Source organism: Sminthopsis crassicaudata, chromosome 6, assembly GCF_048593235.1.
Source record: "Sminthopsis crassicaudata isolate SCR6 chromosome 6, ASM4859323v1, whole genome shotgun sequence".
Lineage (NCBI taxonomy): Eukaryota > Metazoa > Chordata > Mammalia > Dasyuromorphia > Dasyuridae > Sminthopsis > Sminthopsis crassicaudata.
Genome location: NC_133622.1, coordinates 17,861,434 through 17,881,793, shown reverse-complemented (window position 1 = coordinate 17,881,793; position 20,360 = coordinate 17,861,434). Strand labels below are relative to the sequence as shown.

The 20,360-nt window shown below is 37.4% G+C and overlaps 1 protein-coding gene across 4 annotated transcripts in view; it reads right to left on the bottom strand.

The window, feature by feature from the left end:
• The window catches only part of TBC1D19 (TBC1 domain family member 19), a 97,339-nt gene extending 77,369 nt beyond the window's left edge, over window positions 1–19,970 (bottom strand). For 2 of the 4 annotated variants that reach the window (XM_074274604.1, XM_074274602.1), the window contains exons 1-6: window positions 19,624–19,970; window positions 9,363–9,435; window positions 8,424–8,469; window positions 6,528–6,603; window positions 2,753–2,827; window positions 785–848 (exon numbers count right to left, since the gene is read on the bottom strand). In XM_074274604.1, coding sequence (XP_074130705.1) covers window positions 785–848; window positions 2,753–2,827; window positions 6,528–6,603; window positions 8,424–8,469; window positions 9,363–9,435; window positions 19,624–19,722 — 433 coding nt within the window. In that variant the 5' untranslated portion in view covers window positions 19,723–19,970. Of the gene's footprint in view, window positions 1–784; window positions 849–2,752; window positions 2,828–6,527; window positions 6,604–8,423; window positions 8,470–9,362; window positions 9,436–17,675; window positions 17,878–19,623 lie in introns of those variants that run through there. The other 2 variants (XM_074274605.1, XM_074274603.1) reach the window with 2 other exon arrangements.
• Window positions 19,971–20,360: the final 390 nt, after the last annotated feature.

Genomic DNA, 20,360 nt, shown 5'->3' with positions numbered 1-20,360 from the left:
CAAACTAGGCAAATATAAAAAATATGACTTTAAATAAGGGTAATATGTGTTCTGTTTTATTAATTATTAATGCTTCTTAAAACAGTCACAAAACTATACACATAAACTTGTTTTAAACAACAATAACAATTGCTCACAATTAAAAGGCCTTTTAGTGTTCATATTCATAAAGAGATTTCCTCATAATAACCTTGTGAGGTAGGTAGTGTATTACCTCATTTAAAACACACAAAAAAAAAGATGTAAAAAGAGATTGTGTGACTTGCCCATGGTTACACAGTGAATAAGTGGCAGAGTACAGACATAAACTAGGATTTATAGTGACTTAAAATTTATTGCTCTTTCCACTGTTCCATAATATTCTTTTTTAAAAAAAGGCTTAGAAAATTCCAATTCATATTGTATTATTTAATATCTTTAAAATATTAATTGAAATATGGAAAATATTCAGTTTAAATACATACATTTATATATGGTTCTAGAAGCAAGCAGAGTGAAAAACAAGAATATTAAAAGACTAATTTTAAGGTTAAATAATGCAAATTCTCTTCAATATTGATTAGGAAAAGAGGTTAATCTAGTTGGAATTATTTAAAGATGGAATAAAAAGTTAAATAATATAATAGCTATCGATATAATTTAATTATATAAGCTTACTGGGGTAAAAAATAAGCTACTAAATTCCCCCAACAATTGTCACATAGGCTGTTTTAGATTTACAAATGTGGACTAGATAATTTTGTATTACTCCTTACACTAGGGGAAAAAATGTAATTTGACATACCTGGTTCATCTGTTCCCATTTCATTCCACTTATTGAGAAGTTCCTTTTGCTCTACAACTGGTCTCTACAAAAAAAAAGTTATTTTTCAATTTTTAAAAATTTTATGAACTTTAGCTATGTCTTTGAAAACAAATATTTTCTAAAATCGTATCCTGTTCTGTACACAGTAACAGCAATACTGTGTGACAATCAACTATGACAGACATGACTCTTCTCAGCAATACAATGACCCAAGACAATCCCAAAAGACTCATGATGGAAAATGCTCTCCACCTCCAGAAAAATAAGTGATAGAAACTAAATGGAGACTGACACTATTTTCACTTTTTTTCCCCTTTTATTCTGTTTCTTCTTTCAAAACATAATTAATATGGAAATAGGTTTTACATGATTGAATGTTTTATCACCTAGCTCAAACTGCTTACCCATGTCAAGGAGGGTGGAGAGCAGGAAGGAAGGAAGAAAATTTGGAATTCAAAAATTTACAGGAAATAAATATTAAAAGTTGTCTTTACATGTAACTGGAAAAAATAAAACAGTATTTTAAAAAATAAAAAATATTATCCTAACATGAGAAAAAATTTTATTATAGATGGTGACTTAGCTAATAAGCTTAAGAGGCTTGTTACTTCCTTACACACTCTTATCTCTGCTCAACAAGATTCTACTAAGCCAAAGTTCATTAAATGGACTGGCAAGTTACTGTCATATAAAAACCAGCTCCTTGCCAGAAAATCAATTTCTGCAAGTTATGTTGTTTATGTTGATTAGCTATTTTCAGATTCCTCACACTCCTTAAAAGGCTTATAATTCCCATTGGAGCTCTACCTACTAGAGAGGGAATATTTCCAATACTATCACTATATTAAGACATCCTCATGATGCTTAATTTTTTCACACTTGAGCAACAGACAAGTAAGCACCAAGGGATACCAGGCTCAAGACTTGAAAATGAGAAGGAGAAAAATAAGTACACAAGATACAACATCTTTACAGAAACTGCCTTATGTTCAAACAAATGGATTTTCTCCAATAATGGAGAACAACTTATAAGTTGTTACTTTAGATGATTAAGGAATTGAATAAGCAATGAGATTGTATAAACTACTAGAAATAGTTACCATGGAATTTCCAAGATAAATTCTGAATTGTAGCTCTGATTGCATTATTTCTAAGTAAATCATAATTCTAAGAAGAAAGGAAAAAATGAAGAAAGAAAAGAAAGAAGGGGGAAAGGGTGGAAGAAAAGAAAGGGAGGGAAGGGAGGGAGGGAGGGAGGGAAAGAAGGAGGAAAGAGGGAGGGAGAAAGGAAGTAAGGAAAAGAGGGAGGGAGGAAAAGAGAGAGGGAGGAAAACCAAACTAACAGAAAGATCTGCCAGATCAATATGGAAAGGTTCAAGAAAATGATTAGCTGATTTACACAGGATTTATGTTAAAGGCAAAAAAACCACTGGTGTTGATTGAAGCCTTTGAGTCTCTATAACTAGAAGTCCCCAACTAAATCTATGGCTGATAATGTTCTGATTAAATTTTTTAATGTAATGGTTATTTAACTAGTCTTAATTTCTGATTAAAGGAATCAAAAATGAAAATGAAATTGCTAAAAACTACATATATATGTTTGTAATAATTATATTATTTACACTAGTATTGTAGTTGATAAGCTTCAAGAGTCTGTGATTTGATTAACAAATCCCTGAAAAAAAAAAAAGATGAATGAAATCTATGTTTGCATTTAAGAAACTATTCTTGGAAACAAAGGTATGTCATAGTACCCACAAAGGATTGAATTGACATTCATTATGGAAAATGCACCCATACAACTTTCTCAAAAGACACTATCATCCTATGTAAACAGTACAGAGAAACATGAATTACTTCTGGCTAAACTGTAACTATTCTCATGGCACCTTCCATGAGTATTAACTTCACTTTAAAATACATAAGCAATAAAAATGTTAACAGTACCTTCCGTGCCAATGGGATACTTAATTCAGTACACATACTATTTAGACTCTTCAAAATTCTTTTCTCCCAACTTCCCTGAAACATACATAAAACCAGTAAGTTTTTCCTTTAATTCATGTTTAAAATTGGTTAACATAAAAGTATTACATAAAGTACATATAGAACAAAAATGTTTTTAATCATGGTTAGTAATCTTAATTTTTGTTAAGATGTATTGGTGGTTGAAAGAACATTAAATTAATTTTAAGCATTTTTGAAATGATTATAAAAACTGAGATTATAGAATCATTAGTAATATACTGTTATTTCAATATCAATAGCAAATTATGTGATTTTATTATTCACATGCATGTTATGTCATTCTATGAAATTATATAAGCTGCCACAGCAAAATATATTTGTTATACCATTAAAATATGCCTAAGTATTAACATCAGATTATGGTACCCAATCCACAGAGACAGAATAAAATCAGAGTAAAATTTTGATTGAAAGCCTGAATTAATTATGATGGGAGAACTGTACTACCATTCAAAACAATAGGGAAATTGGTAAGAGGAGAGTTTAGTGGGAAAAGGGAATGAATTGAAATCTGGATATACTGAGTTTAAGATGTTTATGGAACATCCCATTCAAGATGTCCAATTAGCATTTAGGGACATAGACTGGAAGCCAGAATGAGGTGAGAGCTAGATAAGCAGACCTGAGATTTGTCTGCACAGAGATAAAAAGTGCAACAATAGGAGCTAACAAGGTCTTGTTCCCCCGACAAGAGTGTACGGGGAGAAGAGAAGAGTAAACAGGACAGAACCCTGAGGAGGTCATCCATATGGAGATAACATGGAGAAAGATCATAAAGATTATCTGGACGGGAAAAAATAAAACAAGAGTTTTCCTGAAGTTTGTTATTGTCTGCAGTGCCAACTTTTCATACAACCAGGAAATTGATGAATGCTTGGTGAAAGAATGAAACAAGAAATGAGGGTAGAGATTAAAAAACATATCCATAAATTTTTAGATACATATTTATAATTAGAAAAGCAAAGAACCCTGGGAAAAACAATCCCTTATAAAAAACCTGCTTCCTTTCTCACTAATGTAAATCTATTATGACTTGATTTTTTCTCCTTTTCTGCCTCAAGGCAGTTCTTTCTGCTACTTGGTCCATATTAAAAATTCCTTGTTTAATAGTCTACTTTTCCTAGAAATTCTACAGCTACTGTGACTTTTGTATGGCTATTATTTTTTCCACTTGCTCACTTTTCATTCTCTCAGGCTGCTATGTGAGACAACTTCCATAGGAGGAGAGAAAGGTTCTTCTTTGATTACTGCTGCCCTCCTAACCTCAAAATCTAATGAATGATATCATTCTCAATAGTCCTTATCTGTGGAGTGGAAAGAGATAAAACCTCTAAAAACTTTAAAGGGATATTGGGAAATTTTAATAATGTTAGATAGTAAGAGTTTAACACAAATGCTCATTTATTACTTGTTACATACATGTCAAAAAAAAAAGTAATACATAAATTATTTATTAGACACTGAGAAAAGTAAGCTTTTTAAGTTCAGAACAGTAAACATTAGTACAAAATATAAAGACTTGCAAAATAAATAAAAGCTTTGATGATTAAAAGGAAAATGGACAGTGACTTCCTTTTTAATATTCTAAAATTTTAATATAGGAAGACATTTACCTTTTATTGTAAACTACTTCCTGAATGAAATTACTATCAACTTACATTTCACTTTCCATTACAAGTAATATCTACAGTACTGACTCAAAGGATTTCAAGCAGCTTCATATGTATTATCTATACCATGAATATCAAAAAGTTTATTATTAAAAAATGCCAGTGAATCAATAAGATGTTTTAAATTGTTTTGGCAGCATCGCACCAATTTTTAATATGCTTAAGACAAATGAATAAGAATTTTTAAAATTTCAACAATCTGTCCCTATTAAACTGAACATGTAAAAAGGCCCTTTGGATATTTAGATATGTTACAAATGCTTCTTTCTCAAAACAACCATATTAAATAGACAAAAAAGACGGTTTTAAGGCAGGATTATAGTATCTATTGACTAAATAAAACTCTTGATATTCTAAAAAATAATAAGTTCAACCTAAAATCTTGATCAACAAAAAACCCAGAAAGTCATTATTTTCCTACAAAATAACTATATAAAGCTGGGTACTTTTCTCTTTGTATATATTTACAGTAAATACTAAAAAATGATAATGCTAACTGGAAATTCTACCATATCGCAAACTCCTTTTTCTGTTATAAAACAGCACTGCCATTCTTCATTTGTAGAATAAAATGGGTGAAGAAGATAAATTGTTAGGGGCCTTTTAACTATAACATTTAATGATTTTGTAGTCATAAATAATTTTGAAATCTTTATGTCAAGGAAACAATTGGTAATTAATTCTCTCTTTTACTATAATTGAAGCAAGTTGATTTGACCTTTTCTAAGAATCTGTTAAAATATAAATGTTAATGAAGCCAAATAAAAAATAAAATAATGCTGAGACTTCAAGGAATTGTAAGCTTTACGATGTGGGCATTTTCCTGTGAATAATTTTATATACATATATATATATATATATTCACATATATATATATATATTCACATATATATATAGCGCTTTAAGATATGCAAAGTACTTTCTTTACAAATAATATTTAGTTTTATCCTCATCATACTCTGGAGGAGGTTAAGTGCTATTATTATTCCCATTTTACATATGAAAAAACTGAGATAGATAAAGGTTAAAATAACATGCTCAGAATCACCTGGTTCATGTGTGAGGCAACATTTGAACTCAGGTCTTCCCAACCCGAAGTCTAGTACATTGTGCAATGTACCATTTAGTTGCCATGTGTACCCACCCTATCTGACTCTCATCTATGCCCTCCCACAAATTCCTCAAATACAGCCCTCCCACATACTTGGGACCTTCCTTTAATATTCAGTCAATTAATTGGTCCATTAGCTTTCATTAAGCATCTACTATCTGCCTGGCATTGTGCTGGCTGCTAGAGATACAAAAACAAAGCTTATTCCTGACATCAGGGCCCTTAATTTCTACTAGAGAAAACAATATTAACCCAGAGAAATAACTTTGGAGAGGGGATCATTGAAGGGAAGGGGATGATGAGAATCATAAAAAGTCTCAAGCAGGAGTTAGCCATTGAGTTGAACTTGGAAAGTACCTCAAGGTTCTAAAGGGCAGAAGTGAAAAGGCAGCAGATTCCAGGCCCAGAAGCAGGAGATGGGATGCTCTGGGGACAGGGATTAGAGGGGGGGAAAATCAGGAAATATGAAGGACAGGAATCTATAGTAACTCTAGAAAGGTGGGCTATGGCGAGGTTCCAATGCTTCAAATACTCTGTCTTGGTCATTCTTCATCCACCTTGCTCTTTCTGTTTCTCTCCATTTTTATCTGTGTCTGTCTGTCTGTCTCTCTCCATTTTTGTCATATTTATTATTTCAGGACAATATGGGAGGTGATTTTTTTTCTTCTTTTTTTCTCCAGTGGTTGCTATAATTATTGACTCTGATGTTTTGATTAGAATTGCTAAACAGATTCAAAAAAATTTTTGCTATATTTCTCATACCTCAATAGTTGCTCATAGCTGCTTTTACCAAGGTTTCATATAATGAATAAATATATACTTATAAGATCAGTAAAGGTTTTTAGTTAGTAGTGAGAAAATATATATATCTCTATACACATATTTATATTTATACAAATGAATAATAGCCAACCTGTGCTTTTCTCATGTATACCAAAGGTTCTTTTAGATGTTCAGGGGGTGCTGCAGGATGCCTAGGTAAAGGAAACCTGGAAAAATACATAAAAGGAGATTAAAGGTTTACATTACTTGTAACAATTTGTGGTTCTGCGAGTATGTTTTAGTTAAAGTATTCTTATTTTCACAGTATGCATTATCAATGAAATAGGATGGTTACCCATAGTCCTAAGGCCAACCTGAAAAGATTTATTTTTTCTTATCTCAATAATAGTAACTGTAATTTACAAAACATATTTTAAAAATTCTAAAAGCTGTTTGCTTTGTATAAAATGTATAATTTATAAATTTACCTAATTTGAAGTATAGAATGCAAATCATTCACTTTTAACTATTTTGAAATTAAATCACTTCTTTTTCAGATTCAAAATCTTGTGAAAATTTATAAATGTTTTAAGTAATAATGTAATTATTTCAAACCATTTTGAAATCAGAAAACTTTAACCAAATGCAGATGTGGAAGGGTCACATCTTGTACTTTACTAAAAATGCAGATTAGATTAAATTAATCATAAGGTCAGAGGCTGTGAGGATTCTTGTTTTCTCCCGGAAAAGTCTAAAGGAGATGATTGAACCCAAGAAAATATAGAAAAAAGCAACAAAGTATTATATAGCTATTTGGAACTCAACATCAAATTTGCCCTTCAAAAACAAGAGGCATATAATATAGCATGATAAATGTGGAAATATGTATAGAATAATTGCACATGTTTAACATATATTGGATTACTTGATGTCTGGGGTGGGGGAAGGAAGAAAAATTTGGAACACAAGGTTTTGCAAAGTGAATATTGCAAACTATCTTTGCATGTATTTTGAAAATAAAAAAGCCAATATCAAAAACAAGAGGTATAAACTAATAATGACAGTTTTGTTCAAGGAGGAGATCTGGTTGTATTTTAAATGCTTTAGTAGTTTGCTTCTACCTTCCCCCCTAAGTTTTACATTTCCCGCTTTCCTTGAACAACATGTCAAAGTAAAGAAGAGAATGTCCAGCGGTCCCAGTCATGAATGTTTATAGTGTTGTTACTGTTGCTGTTCAGTCATGTCCAACTCTTCACGATTCATGGACCACACTTTCCATAGAATTTTTTTTTTTGGCAAATACTGGAATGGCTTGAAATTTCCTTCTCACGTGGATTAAGGCAAACAGTATTAAGAGACTTGGATAAGTGTCTGAGGCCTGATCTGAATTCAGGTTTTCCTGACTCCAGGCCTTGTGCTCTATCTAGCAAAAGACATTATCATACTGGTACTGGTAGAGAAGGAAGGCCATATGGTCACCACTATTTGGTATTATAATAAAAATATGCATTATATGTTACTAAATGCATGAGAGAAAGTATTTTGTTGATGATGAGAGTTAAATCTTTTTATGAGTCATTCTATTTCTTACTTTAATGTCTTAATAGATCTGTAATCTTACTGGATAAGAGTAGGTACACTCATCAAAGGTGAAGCACTCAACTCCATGCCATCTTACCCTGTTAAACCTTGATCTCACCATTCCCTAAAATTCTCTAGAGGAACTACTAAATATTATCCAGAAAAAAAGCTAAGAACCAGAAATTGAGCCTATAACAATAAAAGTCAAAAAGATTTACACTAAATTAATGAATTTCCACAGTAAGGTAGGGATGATAATGTTTCAACACTAATATCTTAAATAAAATATTAATTGTACCAAGAAGCTATACACAGCACCTCTTCTTCTAAGACTTCCAAGTATTTTCACATATGTTATTTCATTTATCTTCACATCATCTTTATGTGATAGTTAAGGACAGAAAATGAGAAAAATGTCATGCATTCAGTATGACAGAGAAATCTAAAAATAGGTGGAAAAACTCACACAGTCAGTTCACTATAAACAGCATTCTGAAGTTTCTTCTCCCAACCTGTAAAAATAAAACTTTTTCAATATATAGGTTTCAATGAAAAATTATATGTCATTATTAACTATATGATGTGAAACTATGTTATATTGGTTTTCATTCCCTAAAATTCTCCTACATATCCACCGAGTCCCATTGGCTAAGAATGGGTACCTGAGTCAATTCTCCTGGATAAAATAACATCATTTTCTTAGGCTAGAAGTACCATTTAACCCTCTTTCCTTTGGTCAAGATACACAATATTTCTGGGTGCTATGTACAGTGATAAAAAATAATAATTTTTATTATGTATTTCTATATAATTTATATATTATTACATATTTATTTTATGTATAATAGTAAAAAGACTAGTAATAAAGGGATCTAATGCTTGGGTATGCCACAATCTTTCTGGGGCTTAGATATAAAAGTACTTTGGACAAGGTGAGTTTTGAAGGTCTTTCCCTTTATCTCTCCCCTTCAGGTATGTGCATGTATGAGCATGTATGCATATGCACACACACACACACACACATATTTTAATTTGCTATTTTATCTCTTCTTTTTCAGTTGGAAAAATCAGATGAGGGTTATGAAGAAAGGAGGAATACAAAGGAAAAAATAAATGGAAAATCATAAGCTAAAAGTAAACAAATCATGTGTTAGACTTATTATATATAATAACTTATTATGCTTAATATATTTTTCATCTGGAATAAAGTCATTTATATTCATTAATCAGCCATTTACCCAGCACTTACTGAGTCTTCAGAAATTCTCTCTACACTAGAAATGCATTCACTCTTTGAATTTGCTACTCATTTTTTTCCCACAAAGAGACTGGATTGGGTGGGTGTGGGTGAAGAGGTAAAGTCTTTGAGTACTACAAAAAATTAAAAAGAGTTAAATTTACAAACCTGTTATTCTAAAGAACTCCTTAATATCTTCTTTGAGTGATTCAAGTTTAATCTCAGGTTTCTGAAGACTAACCTGTTATAGTAAAAAAAAAAAAATAGATAAAATAAATTGCTAACACTTTTTGATTGATATTGAATCTAGTTCTACCCAAGAGAGATTTGGTAAATGTATATACACTGCAAAGAAACTCTATTTTCCCTGTTACAATCATAAAACATCTATCTTTTGGAAAGCCTAAGGAAGGACTTTACCACTTCTTGCTAAAATAGTAGGATCATGGATGATAGCTTGTAATCCACTCAAAATAGAGAGACTTGTAGTTTATGCATATTTACCTTTTTTACATATAAACCTCAATAATAAAGCAATAGATATGAATTCTTCTGTACATCTCTATGATGTGTGAAGACCAACTGTTCTTTAGAAGTTAAGCCTCTAGATAAGTTTTTATAAAAGTACTGAGAGAGATATTTGTATGTGTTTTTTTTTCTCTAAATTTGCACCAAATAAACATGGGATCACTCATTCCTCATACAGATACCTTCCTTATCTTTATCATGCTTTTCACTCAAGTTATATTTTTTATTCTAATTTTCTCCCCAAACAGAAGACAGCATGACATAGAAAAAAAGTTTTCAATTCAGAGTTAGATAAGTTGTGCTTGAATCCTAGCCCCAACCACATACTACTTGTAAAACCCATGCTCTGAATATGAAGAAGGATATTGGGCAAGGAATGGATCGGGATAGGAGTGGCAAAGGAAGAAAAATGAATTTTGTTGTGGACATAGTGAATTTGAGATCCTGTAAGGATACAGGCATTAAAGTGGGGCAGGAGAAGTGATCTATGTGTTGGCTACAATCTGTAGGTTCTGAGGAATTCACCAAGGGAGAATGAGAAACAGAAGAAGCAGGTCCAGGACAGGGCCATGAAAAACATCCACAGTCAGAAGATGTAACATAGAAGAACTGGCAAAGTGGCAGCCATACAGAGGAACTCATAGAAGAAGAGAGAAAGGGAGAGGAGGAGAGAGGAAAGGAGAGGGGAAAAGAGAGAGGGGGAGAAGAGAAGGAGAGAGGGAGGGATGGAGAACAAAAACACAGAGAGACACACAGAGATAGAGAGATACACAAAAAGAGACAGAAAGAAATAGACAGAGAGAGAAGGAACTGAGAGACAGAGAAAAAAGGAATCAAAAGATAGAGAGAAGGAACTGAGTGACAGAGACAAACAGATGGGCAGAGAAGGAACCAAGAGAAGAGAAAAAAAGGAACCAAAAAAACAGAGACAGACAGTCTAGAGAAGGAACCAAAAGACAGAGATAGAGACACAAAGACAGACAGACAAACACACACACACATACACACACACACACAGAGAGAGAGAGAGAGAGAGAGAGAGAGAGAGAGAGAGAGAGAGAGAGAGAGAGAGAGAGAGAAATTCAGATTCAGAAAAGCCTTCGTCCTGTAGGAGAGTGTAGTTAATTAATATTCTCAAATGTTGCATAGGTCAAAAAGGAAAAGGCCTGGAAAGGGTCATGAAATTTGTCCATTAAGCAATTATTTCTGGGTGCCCAATAAGATGGAGTGTTTCCTTCAAGCTTCATGTTATCTCACACATCTTCAAAATAAGAATTAAGTTTAAAAGAGAAGATGATTTCAACTGTCTCCATAGTATGGGACCATCAAGAAACCCAAGAAAGCAAAAACGCAAAGAATTAACAACACAGAAAAAATCCCTCACCCCCTTTCCATTCACTCAGTCACTCTTCCGCTACAACCCACCACGTTCCCAGAAGCAGGGCTACCAAAGCCAACCCACAGGCTTGACTCTACCCCCAAGCATCTCCAATCTCCCAGTGTGCACAGTGTGTATGTCTCCAAATGTAAGAAATTCCCTGAAGGCAGGACAGTCCCATTTGAGTTTAGTCAGAGAACAGAAAACCAGGAAGAAAAAAACCAGCTGCCTATGGATGAGGCTGCAGAGCACTCAAGAAACCTGGGCCAAGGGCCCGCCAACCATATGGGTCAGTTTGGGTTCCCTTAGATGCCCCTTGGGCAGATAAGAAAGCCAGGGTCCCAAGAATTGTTTCCTTAGAGAGGAGGCCAAGAGAACCCTGAGCTGAAGCCTCCAAGGAACCTGCCATCAAAAAGGAGGGGAAAAGAGTGCAATAGGGGAAAGTAAGGGGGGAAATTGAAACCACCAAAGATCTCAAGGTCAAGAAAACTCAAGACTTTGAGAGCAAACAGAGAAGACAAAGGGGAAGACCTTAAAGTTGAAAGGGCAATGAGCTCCAGAGGTGAGAGTTACAGAATCTTGGAGAGGGAGAAAATCACCTGAGATAGCTCCCTGCGATTTTAAGATCCTCTTATAACTGCACTTGAGGAAGTAGCTGAAGCTGGCTGTTTTTCCATCTAACTTTGCGTTTTAGGAGATAACCGATATTTATGCCACACGGATGTTGCCTTGATTTTTTTCCTGCAAACCACTAAGAGGTTTGAGAGTGGGAGCCACTTGGAAGGACAGTGCTTAATATTGCCTAGTGCCCAGTAAGCTTCCTGGGACTGGGGATATGGACAAATAACAATTATCCCCCAATTCATTTGCTGAGGAGAGGCAGAGAAGCACATCAATTTTTAAAGTTTCCTCTCTCACTTCCCCATTCTGAGCTCTAACTCCCAATTTTCCACTGAGGGCACCCCCGAGGAGCTCAGAGGCTCTCTACCAATCTAGTAGAAATGGCTCCTGCTCACACAGAGTAGAGAGAACAAAAGTACCAGCCTAATTTTTTGTTTGTTTGTTTTTCGTTTTGTTTTTAGTGTGTTATGCTTCCTAGAGCAGAGGTGGATATTCCTGGTCTTAATGACAGCTTTGTGAGTCATTCCTCATTGAGAGGCAACTGTCAACAAAAGGAATTTCCTGCACTAAACAAGATGACCACTGACAGGATCCCAAAGTTTGGCATTTGAGCTTGCAGGACCCACCTCTAGCATAGGAAGGCAAAGCCAGACTTTAAAAGAGCACTCAGAAGTGCTTCTACTGAGCACTCAAGGCCAAGGGCAGCAAGGAAGCACTTCCCCCCCCCCCCCCAACCCTTAGGCCCACAGCCCACTAATTTAGGAAGGAAGAATCAAGAGGCAGAAAAAGTGAAATGCCCACAGTTTTTCATATAATCCCAGGCAATTAAAACTCAGATCTTTATTGTTTAAACCCAGAGTGCTAACCATGAAACTATGCTATCCATAAAGCAATCTAGATGTTTGGGGGAATCAAAATCAAATTCTCTGGTATATATTTCCACAATCCACTCTCCTAAAATGTTCAAAACCAGGGCAATACTTTCTTTTCTCTTGTTCTATGTCACCTCTCCTGTTCTCCACAATGTTCCAGAGATCACTGACAGTGGTTCAGTAATATCATTTGTCAGTTTTCTCAGTATCCTGGGATATAGTTTATCTGGGCTTGATGATGAGCTCATCAAAAGAAAGCATGCTCGCATACTGTCTCTCTAGTTTGATTTAAACTTCCTTTTGGCTATTTTTGTTCTGTCCTTACAAAAGCAAAGATAATTCTTCTAATTCAAAAACTCAGCAAAGTATTAGTTTGGTGTGTTCCTTGGCCCTAATATCCAACAGATGTTATGATAGTCCCATCCATCATGGGCTGTAATACTCTTTTTTTGATTATCCTCTTTTCTCTAAAATTGTTAAAACACAAACAAAACAAAAGCATCTTTTTATATCCTTGACTTTTCTAGCCACCCTCAGCTCATTTTGAGTTTCACACACACATATATGTATATGCATATGTATATACAAACACACACACCCCCCTTTTACATAAGAATGGAGGCACCTGAATCTGGGAGAATCAAGTGACTTGCCTTTGGTGACATAGCTAGTAAATTTCAGAGACAGAATCTGAATCCATATAATCTTGCTAGCTAACTTTATCCACTGGGTAAGAAATAAATATTTTCCTTAAAATGTCTCATAAAAAGGGAAAAAGAAGTACCTAACAAACAGAAATACTCATAATTGAATAACTAACTTGTAGATATATCTGTAATAACAAATATTGTAAATAAACTACATGTCCAAAAGTTAAGACATATTAACATATTAGTATAATGATACCTAAAATGTGAACATAAAAACATATGAACAGATCAATATGAAGCAATACAAAATGAAATTAACAGACCCAGAAACAGCATACACATTAACACATAAAAAAAAAGACAAAAAAAAAAAAAAACAAGCAAAAAGCAACCAATCTTTCTCATGGATTTGGAGGCGAATGAATACAAATTCTCTAGATTTTCTATTAATCCATTTGATTCTACACTTAAATTATAAGGCTTTGTGTAAGATTCTACTCTTTATTTTGTACATTTACTTGGTTGTTTTTGATGATGGGTTTTAAGTTAGTGATAAATTTTAAGAAGTTTAAGATGGTCAGTGAGAAGCATTAGAGGCTTCTTCATGGTGTCCCTGGATCCACTCTTTTCATCCTTTTCCTTTCAGTTCTCCAAATTAATATTCCTAAATCTCAGGTCTGAACACATCACTCCCCTTTCAAGATGTCACAAAAGCTTTCCATTGCCTTTAGATTAAAATACAAACTCCTAAATTTGGTATTTAAAATGCTAAAACCATCTGGATCAAAGCTACATTTTTGGAATGACTACATAAACATTTCTTCTTTCTAATACAACTTTCTAATCAGCTTGTGCTTCTTATCCACAACATTTCATGCGGTTCCCCATCTCCCAAATCTAGTCTTCCCCTGCAATTGCCCAACAATCCTGGATAATCATTGGTGACAAGAATATTAAGTAACCAAAATAATTAAGCACCTACTGATTGACTTCAAAGGTCTGGAAATAAAAAAGAAACAGTCTCGGTCTAAAACAAACTCACATAGTATTGAAGTGGGATACAAAGTCACACAGAAAAGTAAATAGAACATATTTACAAAGTATATAGAAAGTAAATTAGGGGAAAGGATAAAAAAAGGAAACAAGAGGAAGTGCAGGAGGTGGGGCAAGGTCTAGGGTGGGAAATAGGTCTTGAGCTAAGAGAAGTTTCCAAGACTTACAGAATAGGGAGAAGCAGATGGAACCCTGAACAAGAACAATAAGCAGGTTCCCTGTGCAGAGAGCAATATGAAACAAGCCTGGAGAGACTGACATCCAAGGCCAGCACAATCTTTATCCAATCAGCAAAGTGTGAATTTTATCATCCAGATAACAGGAAGAGAGATGTTTCTTGAGCAGCAGAAAAGCATGGGCAGACCCATGCTTCAAGAAGACTATTCTGACAGATGATGGAGAGAGAAGGTGGAGGTAGATTCTGTGATTCTCTAGATAAGAGATTAGGAGAAATGTATGGATGCAAAGAATGTCATATAATTAAAAGTGCCAGGACTGAGCAAACAACTATATAGGAGAAGGGAGAGTGAGGATTACAAATCAAGGATGACTCTAGCATTGCAAAATTGGATGGCTGGAAGGGTGATGGTACTCTTGAACCAAACTGAAAAATTAGGACAGGAAGAATTTAGGAGGAAAACAAGCAGGCAATGATACAAAAATAGAAAATGGAGGACTGGATATGTCTATTTGGAAATCATCTAATTAGGTGATCATAGGGCAGGTAGATGGTATAGTAGATAGAGCACTGGCCCTGAAGTCAGGAGGAGTTAGGTTCAAATTCAGACTCAGAAATTTAACTAACACTTAGTGTGACCTTGCCATTTAACCCCAACTTCCTAGGACAAAAAAGCCCCCAATAAGTACATGATCATTGAACCATGGGAGAAGATAAAATCCCTCAAAAGCATGAAGAGAAAAGAGAGGGCTCAGGACATCACCCAGAAGATGACAATCCTGCAAAGGAGCCTGGGAAGGAAAAGCCACACAAGGAGAATGAAGATCAGAAGAGCAATTATTATGAAAGCTTAGGGAGAGAAAGGTATCCAGGAAGAAGGTGGTCAAAAGTATCAAAGGATTTCATTTAGGTGTGATATAAGACAGAGTTGGGATGGCTGATGAGCTTCAGTTATGCCCAATGAGGTTCATACAAAATCAGTATCTAGTTCACATTCACGTGTCTGGAAACTTAGTAGTAAAAGACCAATTCCTCTGAGAAGGACTTTGTGGGAAGAGAGAGAAAAAGATAAAAGGGGAGGGGGGGGATCTTGTGAACTTTGGAGGGCCAAAAACTTTTTATTTTTTCCATCTCTCCTAGCAATATTCCTGACATAGCCATCAGACAATCAGTCAATAAACATTTATTAAGCACTTATTATGTGCTTATTATGAGGAAAGCAAAAAGGCAAAAGATAAGTCTCTGTCCCCAAAGAGCTCATAATAAAATAGGAGAGCCAACATGAAAACAAGCATATACAAAAAAAAGAAAATTATCAACAGTAGGAAAACTCTAAAATGAAGAGGATGATAGAAAGATTAAGAGCATAAACATCTATTCTAATTTGCTCATGGGAACTGAGCAATGGAAGAACTGAGAAGTTCGGGTGTTTGAGACAAGATCTTTCCTCTAGGATAAGGGCAGGAGTTGTTGTAGACTGTGAACTAAGAAAGGAACTTATTAAAGAAAGAAGGAAAGTGTCCTGAGGGACAGCAGATAATAGCAACAAGATTCTTGTCTGGGTGACAAATTTGGATTGAATGAAGCACAGAAAACAGGTTTCTGAGCCTTCACTGGAACTCAGGGACAAAATAGACAGACTCCTTGGAAGAAGTCCAGAACTCTACAAAGAGTCTGACAGAAAGCTGCAGCATCCTTGGGAGTGCCTTCATATACAGCCCCTGACAGGGAGAAGATGAACAGCAACTAGGAACTGTGTACACTCCTTTGCCATTTGCCATTCTAAACTTGAGCTAAAATTTTAAAACTTAATGAAGTTTTTAAAAGCCAAGTAACTGATATCCATTGATAATCATGGGGAAGGGGATACAAGTGGGGTCTTGTGAGCTAAAGCTTTAGAAAAACCTCCTCCATCTATCCATGCTTTGCCTAGAATACTTAGAGCACACATAGTAGCTGTCCTCTGAAGTGCTGAAGGAGGAGAAAATAAGCATAAAATGCTACAAAAAGAGGGAGATAGTATCACCATTAGATGTGTTCCTCCAAAATGTATAGAGGACACTCAGTCTCCAAGGCTTAATAACTAGACAGGGGGCCTTGGAGACAAGCACTGTGGGTGATTCATGGAAAATCACATAACCTCTGACTACTTCAGGCTCTTTCTAAGATTATCCTAGTGAAGTGATGAAAGATAAAGCAAAGGAGGACATAGATAATTATAATATTCAATATTTTTAATTAATGAATAGAGACAACCTTATAGGTCACAAAGACCTGGATTCAAGTCCCACCTCTGACAGACTTTAGCTAGGTGATTCTGAGGATGTCATACAATCTCTTATCTACCACTAACAAAATCACAGGCCCTTTCTAAAAAGAAATAAAAAAATGAAAGATGGATTACTGAAGGAAGAGAAAAACAGAAGCAGGAAAATCTGTTAGAAGACAAATAACGATAAGGGAATGACAACACTGAGGGCGCTTGGAAAATAGAAGATAAAGCTATCATCAAAGGATGCACATTTAGGATTTTTTCTTGGTGACCTTTTTCCCACTTAACTTCCTACAATCAAATTAACAATTTTAATGAGATTCCCATCAGTAAAAATTAGGGAAAGAAAATGTTGTTTTTAAATTGTCATGCCCCTCTTTTCTTAAAACAATTGTTCTAAGATCTTAAAACTTAGGACAGTTAATAATTGATGGAATCCTAATTTTGGAAAAAGAGAAAATCAAGACAATTTCCCTGTAAACCAGAGAAAGGTTTTTAGGTGTAAAGCAGCAGGATATACATGGATACCTAACTAATAGATGTGATCACACAAACACTAGTCCTAAAAATGTTTCACTAAAAAACCTATTAAACAACTTTGTAGCATTTAAAAAACTAAATGATAGGTGCTTAAATTATCCTTTTTTTTATCCAGATACTAAACACTGAAATGATGCTACAGCGATCAGTCTTATATTAAATTTCAAATCATGAAAAGAACCTCCAAAACAAACCCAAAGCTCAAGACTTAAGAAGGGCTAGCAATGAATGATGCGCCGAAGGGAACAGATGTTTTATCCTGCACCCGGGATGAAAAAGGAAAAAAAGAAGGAACTAAGGTTAGATTTAATAGGAGGACTCTGGGGATCCCAACTGAGGTGGAAATCAAAGCCCTGATAAAGTTCAGCCTTCCCCCCTCCCGCACTTACTGAAGCCTGAAATCCCAACTGAGTGCTCAACCTGGAGCCTCGGAGCTTCTGGACAATGTGGGCAATAATAACAGACAGATCGGTCTCTTCCTGCAGCATGTTCCCTTGGTGCTGAGGAAAAGTAGCTAGTGGGGGAAACCAATGGGTCCCGGAGAAGAAACGTTAGCCTCAACTGGACTAAAACTTCTCCAGGACCCTTTTAACAAAGGGACGCTTCCGCGTTACCAAGCAACTGCAGACGCTGCCGGTGCGTCCTTCTCCGCGGCCCGCAGTGAGCCCAGAGCTTCTCATCCCAAAGGTTCCGAGACAGGAAGGCCCCCAAGCCCTGGCCCAGCCCAGACTGAAGGGGGTGCCCATTCTGTCTTGCAATTGTCTCCTAGTCTGACAGTCTTGCCAGGAAAATAGCAGCTTTGACCATTAAACAATCATTAAAACAGAAATACACTTTCAAAATTCAATCTGGACTCCAATAGTGCCTGGGTAGAAAGCCATTGATTTGCCAGGTCCCAGACCTGGTGGCCTCTTCTCAAAGCAGTGTGACTGGAAGTAGCATAGAGCTGGAAAATGACTGTCCCGAAGTTACTAAAACGTAAAACTTTAAGCTTTCAAAGCTTGAAACTACATGACTAACACGGGACATCGTGTTATCTACCTCTTACATGAAATACCAAATAAAGGATTTCCCCTATCTCCCTGGAGCCTAGTCTTCTGTATTATCAGCCCTCCCCTGAAAAGCTGTTTCTACCTAATTCCCAAGGGATTTTCTCTTTTCCTGCAGTCTTGGTTTGTTTTTTAATTCAAAAGGAATTGAGTCTCGGCTATTAACCAACCCGTCACATCCCATATCTTGGTTTTTTTTTTTTTTTTTTTTTTTTTTTTTTTTTTTTTAAGTAAAATTTTAAAAATAGAAACAAAAACTTTTCAAACAAACGGAAGCGAGGATTTTCTCCCTTCTCATTTCTGCCTCCCGGCTTCCTTCAAGGCCCAGCTAAAAGCCGACCTTCTACAGGAAGCCTTTCCCTGTGTAAACTCTTTTATATCTAAAATAGTTGTTTTCAGACAGTTTTCCCCCATTTCCCTGCGAGGAACCTGAGAACAGGACGGGCAGTGCCCGGCACACAGCAGGCCAAAGCTTGATATTCTCAAGCCACCAGAGAAATGTTTACTGAGAGACACACAAGAATGTACACGCGAATGAACGGGACGGCGCTCCTGTCTGCTGGAAGCCCAAGTACTACTCAAAGACCTGAATGAAATTCTCAATTCCACCACAAAATTGGAGATTTGTTGAAGGTTCAGAGGAAGGACAGAATGTTGAAGGTTCAGAGGAAGGACAGAACTGCAAATCTTCCAAGAGCAGACAGATAATTATCTAGAGTAGAGCAAAAGCTCCGTGCCCTTGCCTCTCCAGCGCATCTCCTCGCAAGCTCCCGGCCCCAAGCTCCACGTGCAGATGCAAACCCACCTGTCACTCTGAGTTTTAAATCAAAGAGCAGGGTGGGGGTGGGGGCGAGATCGTGGCGGGGCCTGCGTGCGGGAGGGGGCGCTGCGGCTGGGGAAAGGGAGAGAGGGAGGGGGGCCGCAGGGGGGCCGCCCGCCTCCTTCCCTGTCCCAACTCGGAGGTCCCCGGTTCTGAGCCCTCAGCTGTCAGGGCCCGTCGCGCCGCCAGCGAGCGGCCAACCAAGGCGCGGCCGCCGCATCGGAAGGCCCGGGGACACCCCGCGGCGCCCCCCCCCCCCGCCCCCGAGACCCGCCCCGACCCGGAGACACCCCCTCTCCGCAGAGCCTCAGAAGACACCCCTCCCCCCTCGCGGAGCACCGAGAGACATCCTTCACAGTGACCCAGGAGCCCCCCCCCAGTCCCTCCGCAGAGCCCCGAGAGATCCTCTCCGCACAGCCCCCCTCCCAGGATCCCCCGCGGAGCCGGGCCGGGCGCGGCCTCCCTCACCCAGGCCTGGCGCTCCAGCTGCGAGTAGAGCCGGGAGCCTTTGAGCTTCTGGACGATATGGGCGATGGTCAGGGACAGGTCCTCCTCCTCCTGCAGCATGGTCCCCGCGGGGCCGGCCAGGGCGCGGGTCGAGGCGAGGCCGAGCCGCGGCGGCACCGAGAGGGGACCCCGGGTCCGAGGTACCGGCGGGGACGCCAGCCCGGCTGGACGCTACACCGGGACTCTGCGGGCGTTACCAGGCAACTGCAGGGCCGGCCGGTCCGTCCCCCTCAGTGCTCCCCAAAGCCCGAAGACCCCGGCACAAAAGTTCCTGGGTCGACAAAGGGCCTGCGCGGAGAGCCTAGCCAAGGGGATGGGAGGGAGGGAGCGAGAGGAAAGAGAGGGGAGGGAGGGGAGAAGAGAGAGAGGCAGGGACAGGGGGAGAGACAAAGGGAGGGAGGGAGGAAGGGAAGAAAAAGGAGGAGAGAGGGAAGGGAAAAGGAGACAGAAAAGGAAGGAAGGATCCACTTTCTTTCTGAGTTGCTCCACACCTGAGTACTCCAGAAAACCCAGAGGCCCCTTTTCTTCCAAATGAAACAGCAACATTTAGCAACATACACACAAGTCCACCAGTCCCTTCCAAAAAGGAACCCGAATTCAGCAACATACACGCTGCACGCTACATACTCTCAAGGGCTTTGGACGTGGGGAGCCACTGACAAGAGACTGCCCAGCATGGCATGCCTGAGTCAAAGGAG